Source organism: Dipodomys merriami, unplaced genomic scaffold (genome assembly GCF_024711535.1).
Source record: "Dipodomys merriami isolate MVZ:Mamm:240054 unplaced genomic scaffold, mDipMer1.0.p SCAF_12, whole genome shotgun sequence".
NCBI lineage: Eukaryota > Metazoa > Chordata > Mammalia > Rodentia > Heteromyidae > Dipodomys > Dipodomys merriami.
In genome coordinates this window covers 17,969,882-17,979,347 of record NW_027202493.1, presented here as the reverse complement: position 1 = coordinate 17,979,347, position 9,466 = coordinate 17,969,882, and the positions used below count along the sequence as shown (strand labels likewise).

The window sequence follows — 9,466 nt, the reverse complement described above, 5'->3', positions numbered from 1 at the left end:
TTATACATGAATACTGATTGCTGGCTGTGGACAAGAACATCAAAACATTTCCTAGCAGTTATACATGGTTACTGATTGCTGGCTATGGACAAGAATATCAGAGCTCCCTGGACACTTGTTGCCAGTTTTGTTTCTGCTTTCACTGTTTGGTGAGAAAGGACTGCAAGTGATTTGTCTGTATTAATGCTGTCCAGATTATCATATTTGCTTGCATAAGAGGATAGAGGTTGTGAGCTATTAATTACTTATTCTGACATTTTCAAGGGACTTTAAGAAAGGAAAAAACATACTTGTCTCAGAGCTTCCTGTGAAACTGAAAACTTCCGGAAAGATTTCTATATTCATGCCTACAGGCATTCCTTTGAGATGACCTGAATTCACTTCTTACGGTGAGGTCCACTATTAGCCAGGTCACACTATAAAAGAATAGGTCTGTCATTGAAGAGAAAATTCTGGTAAGTGCAGTTTGCACATTTTGCTGTGTTCTGTAACAATTATATCCTTCAGTTTGTTTAATTGTAAGGATACTTATAATAGCATCTACTTAATCCTTATTAATAATGGTACATGGAATCGAATTGCTAAAATTTCAATAAAATAGAGTGAATCAAGGGAAGGACAAAATAAATTTTTGTAAATGTGTTAAACACCTCAAGTAAATGTCTCCCTCTTCTTTGTGGAAGACGAAATGCCTGCTAAATGGGTTGACTATGGGGAGGGAAAGGATACCAGGCTGCTAAAAGTTTGGAATTAAGCTAGACATTTTTCCACTTAGTTAAGAACCAATTTCCATAGGAAGATCTTACTGAGAGACATGTTATTTGTGAAAAAGCATTGTTAAAATATATCACTCTGGACAAAGTCTTAGAATAAGCATCTGGGTAGATGAGTAATAAGGTACTGAGAAAACCATCATGACTTACACTGTAAAGTTGTGGTTTGTTTATATGTTTATGGGTTTAGAAAAACATTTCATAATTTTCTAAGTATTTGGTAAATATATGCAAGTTTATAACTTCAAAATCAGCGCAACAAGTTTTTATTTTTTCAAAAAAACATGATTCTTGCTGAGTTTTATAAACCTTTTGTTTGATTACCTAAGGAAGGTAGTTTTTTGTGAAATGTGTGCTGTATTAATAATACATTTGTATTGATTACAGTGTTTTATACTCTTTAAAGTTTTTTTAATTCAAAATTGACCCAAAGCAATACTTATCTTACAAAGGAAAAACAAAATATAACAGTTATATGAAAGCTAAATTCATGGGCAAACTATCTGAATCCCATCTTTACAGTCTATTTTTAATTGTCAGAACCGCTAACAACAAGTAATACATAATCTTAATTCTTAGTTCCTCCCATAGAGAGGCATGGTATGACTACAAACTTCAATAGGTTATTAGGAAAAGCATATCTTAGTTGTCAGTGCAGGCAAAATTTCAGATAGCTAATGATAAGAGGAAAGGTGAAGAGCAAATTCATTAGTATGAACTTCTTGAATGCTTCATCATCATACTCCAATATTCTTTGTCACTGAAGAAATTATCTCCCACTATATGATAGCAAACCTTAGCAAATGCAAATGAAACATCTGTTTAGTATTTTAAAATGAAAAATGTCAAGTCAGGAGAAATCCAACAACATTTTAAAGGAGAATCAAGATAAGGAGTGTTTTCAGGCTTGATTTAAGCCATTCCATCTTTTAAATAAAGATACTTAAAATGTTTGTAGGGTAAATTTTGAAAAATGTATGAAATGTAGATATATTTATGTGGTGCTTTGTTCACTCAGGCAAAGTTATACTGAATTTGTAATACTTCATGAGCTCTTCAGTTACCTCCAAATTCAAACATCGCCTACAATTAAGAACAAACCTGGACAAAAGACCCTTTAAAAGGCAATTCACTACATAAAATCAGAAAAGGAACCATTAGAAGTTAATGGAAAAAAAGTTTATTTTTTTAAAACTTATCCAAATCTAATGTATACCCCAAAGACTTGGAGGAAGAGTTAACAGTATTCTAGCAGGGTAAATGATAAAAATCCCTCCCTTCACCCCTAGCTTCCTTTGGACAGAAATATTTAACAATGTCAAAGAAAACAGCTGTAGTACTACTGTGCTTCCCCAAACACTTGGCTGCACATAATTCTTAATATATCATATGTGGCTACTGCCCCTTAAGACTAATAGCAAGAGTTAGAGGGTCTAGTCTGGCACTTCAGGTAATGACAAATGACCAAAAACTTTCAAGATAAAAGTAAAACTACTATACCTTTGAGATTTCTTAAAGCAGATTGTCAGATCAAACACTTGAATAAGAAAAAAAGTGCAAATAATGGCCATTCTAGAGTTTAAACAATTGCACTGAAATGAACTATAAAATGGACTCAGCTGGCATAAACATATTTAATATAAAACTATATATTTTTTAAAAGCACAGATTAGCAATTGCATGGATCTTTTACTTCCTGATCTAGCTTATGGTGTGTTGAACATATTTACACCAATTACTTAGCTGTTTTTAATAGGTACATTCTCAAAATCACTACCAAAGAAATTATATACCTTATTGTTCTAGTTGTTAGCATTTACAAAACTTAAGAGCCATTCAAGTGTTGTTTTTTTAAGTGAGATTTTTTTTTAAATAGTGCATACAAGGCACAGGAGCTTCTGAATGTTTATTGAAGCCAAACATTTTGGCATCAACAGACACATCATGTTAGCTTATCTTAAACTAATTTCCAGACAGCATACCATTTAGTTCATATTGAACTAAATTTCCAAAAGTGTATGGTTTTGTTTAATGATTTGTATAGTTTAATCCTGATATGAATTTAAAGAAAAATACAGATTGTTATATTTTAGGAAGATATAGAAATAATATAGACATCACTGGAGAAATAATCCATTGATCTCTAAGGAATTCTCAACAACGATTAAATACATCTATTCAATAAAAGAAATAACCTGAAGAAGAGATTTTATAAAAGCCAAACAAAAGAATATTGTAATTCAGTCTTCATAATTGTTATAATAGATTTCTTGCCCCACCAATTTAAGATTAGAAGAGATGAAAATATATTTCTGATATAATAGAATTCTTTTGTCAGAACGTTCTTAGTTCTGAGAAAAGTTTTCTAGGTAATTGCTTTGAATAGTAAGCTCAAGTTTCAATGCTTACTTTCCAGAAAGGAGAAGAGATTAGAATTTTAATTAACATCTGGCAAAAATGGATGGCCATATTCACTTTGCTAGAACTCTCTCAGTCTGAGGCTTAGATTCACATAGAGGGAAAAATCAATGTTAAGTCTGATTTTTACCTTCTCTTTAAAGGTAGTGAATAAATTTCACAAATTAAGCTTAAAATTATAATGTAACTTGAATGTATCAATTTTTGTCCATTAGCCCACACTTTCTGAATCAGAAAACCCAAATAGCTAATGGGATTTTTATGGGATTAAGCTCTTAAAAACTGACCTATGAATTTATTCCCAGTTTTTAATAGATGATATTTCCCCTTTGATAACTAAACCACAATTACTTTTAATACATAATAGGAATTCATTAGTTGTAACAATGTATATATTGGATCAAAACATGTTATGCTTTATGTAGCCCAGTTGTACAGTGCTTGGAAGCACAAAGCTCTGGGTTAGATTTCCCAGTATGGAAGAAACAAAAATAAATGAACAAAAAAATCTGCCCCAAAGTATAATACAAGCACAAGTGGCAGATGGTGCCTTCCTGTGAGAAGCCTCTTTCATCCTTCTGTATCATTAGTACCTTTAAACAAAACAGAAAACATGAGACTATTGTGTTAACCATTTTTTAAAAAGCAACATAAGCAATGTACTCACTATTTGTCACAATAACATACATCCTGTGTTCAAATTGTTTTCTATGGTACAAGGCTCAGTAGGTATGTTCTTGAGTAAAATCTTCTATAATAATGGTTCTCAATGTTCAGAAAAACATGAAGACTTTATTGGTTGGTTTGTTTCACTGTAGACTCCAGTAAGTCTAGAGTAGGGTCCAAGAGTCCTTCTATAAAGCTTAGGAATGTTGCTGGTTTAATACTACAATCTTAAGTGGCAGGCTGTCACGTTGGTGCATTTCTCTGTAGCTAACTGGAGTTGGGAATGGCAAGATTTGGCTGAGAAATTTAAGAAAATACACATATGCATAAACACTTTCATATTTGTATTATATGACAGTGAAGGTTGGGTAAGCTAAATATGAAGTTTTTAACATAGATTTGGGTACACTGTAACAATATGGAAACTGTACTGAACTAAGAAATATTTTATTAGAAGGACACAGATCAAACTGGGGATATAGTTCAATGGTACAGCACCTGTCTAGCATGCAGGAGACTAGGTTCAATCCCTAGCAAGCTCCTCACCAATATAGCTGCAGATGATTTATTAGTGTAGTTCAAAAAGAATATGAAGATACTGTTTGGTAAGTAGGCCATCAATCACAGACGACATCCAATCTATGTGTGTGTGTGTGTATTAAATGAACTGCAAATCTGAAGTATAATGAAAAATATTTTCTTTTTTGAGAGTACTGAGCTTTGAACCTGCAGGGCTTTGTGCTTACTAGGCAGCCATGCTACCACCTGAGCTATTGCTCCAGTGCTTTGAGCTCTTATTATTTTTTGTGTGTATGCCATTCTATCTAAAAAGTCTTGTCTACCATTGAAAACTTCTAATTAAAAACTACATTTTATAATTGGGCACTGGTGGCTCCTGCCTGGATCCTACCAACACAGCAGGCTGAGATGTGAGGAACACAGAAGCCGGCCTGGGCAGGAAGCCCATGGGATTCTTATCCTTGATTAACCACCACCAAAAAAAAAATATCAGAATTGGAGTTGTGGCTTAAGTGGTAGATCACTAACTTTAAGCAAAGAAGCTCAGGGACAGTGCCCAGGCCCTGAGTTGTGCCTGCTGAACTGGCACAAAAAGCAACAACAGAAAAACAAAAACCTATATTTTACTACCAAATGAAAAACAATAAAACTAAGTCCAAAAATCACTTAATTTTTTTCCATCTGTGCAGTTGGTTCATGCTACCATTAGGTTGATAATGCTATTATTATATACTCAATTAAGTCAAGTTTTTATGAGTTTTTTTATTTCAATGTTTGATTACTTAGTAAAAATTTATTAAGAAACTATATGACATTATGCAAGGTGTTGGAGGTAATTAACAAATGTAACACTGGCCTAGCTCATCTAGATGATCCACAAGATACAAGTATTATCATGTAAAATACTTAATATATAGAAAAATTGTAATAACACTGACCTCAAATAGTATTATAACTTAGGATTCAAAATACTGAAAAAATCTGTGGAATTTTATGTTAAGTAACTATGTTCTACGAAATTTTTTATTTCTGATATTTCCTAATGGTATTTGTACACTCCTAGTGAAAGCCTTAAGATTATTTGTAGAAATCTAATATTGTGTCTTTGTTATTAAACAGAATTCAGAAGATTACATTTTTTTTCTCCTACCATAGTTTTGGTTATTATCATGTCTCAGAGATGATCCTTGGCCTCCCACTGGCCAAATACCAGTCACCTGGCATGTTACCGTATTTCACATTAATTACATGGCTATTCATTAAAACCAAAACAGCAAAAATATTTTCAAGTACTTTGACACTGTTGATTTTGTTTCTGATACTAATCTCTTGCGTCTCTTAGAATTCTGGATTCTGAATTGCAATTTTGTAACTACAGAGCTGTATTAATACTTTAAGTATCAGTCTTTATATTCTATTACAATAAATCTACAGAGTTGTTTTTAGATCTTTTTAGATTTTTAGATTTTTTGAATTTTTGTGGATTTATTCCAAAAGAACTTCTTATTGTAGCTTTATGCTACAATGAATTTAAGGATTAAGAACTATAGGGTTTTAAAAATTACAATTTAAATTTGGAGCCAGAATGGTAACCTCAGCTACTTAGGAGGCAGAGACCCACAAATTGTGGTTTGTGGCATGTCTATGCAAAAAATTAGTATGCACTTACTTCAATAAAACAAGCCAGGAATGGCATTCCATATCTGTAGTCTTAGCTTACAGGGAGGAATAGGTGGAAGGATTATAGTCTGAGACTAACCCTGCTCAAAAGTGAGATCCTATCTAAAAGAATAACTAAGGCAAGAAACAGTCTGGATGTGTCAGTTGTTGAGTGCTAACCTAGCAAGCATGAGGCCCCAAGTTCAAATGCTGAAAGAAAAAGAAAAAAAGAAAGGAAAAAGAAAGAAGAAAATAGCAAGAAAGGCATATGAGAGTATAAGACTCTACATTCAAGCTTCAGTAACAGTACCAAGAAGAAAGGGAGAGGGTGGGAAGGAGCGAGGAAAGGAAGGAAGGAAGAACTATTTTACTTAAGTATGGCATATGCCATGAGGTTCCACTGTGGCCATGAATGGAGATGATGGTGGTTTGTGCAAACAAGATAGAATCATTGTATGCTTGGAGCCAGTAGTACTCTGTTAATGGATGGTCACAAATGACCATATATCCTCCCAAAGACAGAAAAAAAGTATAAATTTATTTATTTATGATCCTATGAAATGACGATGTAATTTTGAAGTTCAACATTTTTTGGGGGGGTGGTCGGTTGTGGGGCTTGAACTCTGGGCTTGGGCACTGTCCCTGCGTTCTTCAGCTCAAGGCCAGCGCTCTACCACTTGAGCCATAGTGCCACTTCCGATTTTCTGGTGGTTTATTGGAGATAAAAGTCTCATGGACTTTCCTGCCCAGGCTGGCTTTGAACCGCGATCCTCAGATCTCAGCCTCCTGAGTAGCTAGGATTACAGGCATGAGCCACTGGCACCCGGCTGAAGTTCAACATTCTGGCATCTAATGCACTATTATAAAAACTTATATCGAATTAATATAAATACTAATACTGAAGCCAGATTTGCACCCGGGGCTCCAGTGATATTAATACAATTCCACAGATCAAACAACATGTCTTCTAAAAAGTTACTAAAAAGTAAATATTGATAGAAACTATAGTCTTAAAAAGTCAAAAATATACAAGATAACAATAAAGAGAAAGCTTATCTTTTTAAAAGTATGAACTTATTTTACCTTAAGAATTAAGTCTCATTCTCCATGGTTAATGCAGGGTTACTCATACCTCAAAGAAAAAACAAGTTAATATCCTTTATTGTTTTGACAAATACGCAGACTACTTTATCCATCTATGAAAAATCCCCAGAACATTTGTAAAGGTTCTTTGTATATACTATTGATGTTTGTGGAAAAACATACACACATATCCTGTATTATGCCAGCCATCACCTGTATAGCATTTGCACACACATACACACACAAGGCTGTACACATGCACATCAACATTATAATCAGATTATTTTGAGATTTGTAAGCAGACCTAACTTCAAAAACAATCTTTGCTAACAAATTATACCATGAGTGAAGAAAATAATTAAAAACAACAACACTATCGAGAAATAAAGTGAGATGAGAATAAATCAGAGACAGTCAAAGTTAGGGTAACAATGGGATCACTTGGAAATTTTGAAATAAGGTAGAGATTTTAGGATAAAGGACAATCACATCATTAAACTCAGCAAATATTTTTCAATCTATTTGAAATGACCACACATCTTTCTTTTTTTATATATTTTGCATTTTGAATTTATTTCTTTTTTGAATTTATTTCTAACACCTTTGTAATATGCAATGATAAAAATTTGGCTCTTTATATTGAATCAAAAGCAATGTAGAACCATCTTTCACAGAGCAATTTTCTACTGCTAATGCTATTAATGGAAAAATTTGAAAGTAATTCTAAATTGATGATAGATCCTGTAGATTCTGTAGTCAGATTCTGTAGTTAACACAATGGACTTTTCACCACTTACATGTATTAAAAATAAAACATCGAAAGATAAGTGCATAATCTGACCCTTACCAGCTTTGCCTTTTTCTGGGTTTGTGCTGCTTTCTGTCCAAGACTGAGAATCAGTAAGGAGATGGCTCTGGGACTCTCTTAATGGCTTTGCAGGAAATTGATGGATTTCAGGACTGAAAAATAATAATCATCTTAAGTTAACTCTTGACTGTACTGCTGAGAATTTCTCAAGTATGGAATTCGAGCTGTGGAATGCAGATCACTACAGGAAGAACCAGGCTAACTGTGGCTTCCCAGACATCTGCTTTCCTGAGAACAGCTCTGCCCGTGTCCTTTCATTCTCTTGATTAGATCAGGATGATAGTGGCTAACTCAAGTTTTACTTTTGACATAGTAAATGGCCCTTCGACTGATACTGAAATAGGGAGGCAATCCTAAGTAGTAGGTAGGTAAGGGAATCTAGTTAGAACTTAATAGTATTTTATCATTGGGTTTATTTTTTAAAGTTATATTCTATTTATGGCACTAGTTTTTTCATTTGTGACAGTGATAGAAAATCTGGTTTGAAATAAGTTTCAAAACAACTATATTAAACAAAAATATTAATTTTGTAAGTGATATGGGTATGGAAACATGAAGAAGATACATCAGAAAGAATGACATTGTCCCATTTGTTAGGAAATGGAAAGACTTGGAAAAAATTATATTAAGTGAAGTAAGCCAGGCCCAAAGAAACATAGGTTCCATGGTTTCCCTTATTTGCAATAACAGTATATGTCTGAGACAAGCAGAAATGGTCAGATAAGTTGATGTTAGGCAAAATGAACCCCAAGATAAGGACTCAAGTGTTTTTTTCTTCTTGCTACTGTTTCTAACATAAGATATTTCTTTGTTGCTTTGTATGTCTCTCCCCCACGGTATAACCCGTTTTCACTGTATTTGATGTAGGTATAATTTGTGGAGGGGAAGGTGGACCCATTGCAACAATGAGATGTACAAGTTGTTATGTTGAAAAACAAACTTCACAACTTTGGTGGGGGGGAAGGGTGGTGAGATGGGAAGGGATGGGAAGGGGAAACAAAGGAGGAGGCAACAATGCTTGATAAGAAATGTACTCATTACCTTGCCCATGTAATTATAACTCCTCTGTACGGTATTTTCACAATATAAATAAATGAATAAATAAATAAATGGGAAAAAATATGAAGGAGATGGCAGGAGGACAAGTTTGAAAACAATTGCCCCCATGATTCCAAAGTGGTCTTGATGGCTTGCACAAAGGATTCTCTCTCCCTGAAACAACAAACTTGAGCATCATTTCCAGAAATGTTACAATGTCTGATATTATCAGGACATTATAAGTCATTATTATAATGAAACATGATGTCTAATGTTCAATTTGGGGAGTGGACTGGCCAAAACAAATGGACAAGAATAAAAATATTGCAAATACTATTAAGTTTTATAAAAGCTTATTAATGGCTGGGTACAGTAATCGTAAGTTCAACTTGAAACAAGCCAAAGTAAAAAGGACTAGGAGTATATTTCTAGTGGTACAGTA

The 9,466-nt window shown here is 33.7% G+C and overlaps 1 protein-coding gene across 1 annotated transcript in view; it reads right to left on the bottom strand.

The window, feature by feature from the left end:
* Window positions 1–1,937: 1,937 nt before the first annotated feature.
* Window positions 1,938–9,466, bottom strand: part of Zdhhc2 (zinc finger DHHC-type palmitoyltransferase 2) — a 52,330-nt gene continuing 44,801 nt past the window's right edge. The window contains exons 11-13 of the mRNA XM_070016298.1: window positions 7,966–8,078; window positions 7,119–7,167; window positions 1,938–3,784 (exon numbers count right to left, since the gene is read on the bottom strand). Of these exons, the coding sequence (XP_069872399.1) occupies window positions 7,127–7,167; window positions 7,966–8,078 (154 nt within the window). The 3' untranslated portion in view covers window positions 1,938–3,784; window positions 7,119–7,126. The remainder of the gene's footprint in view (window positions 3,785–7,118; window positions 7,168–7,965; window positions 8,079–9,466) is intronic.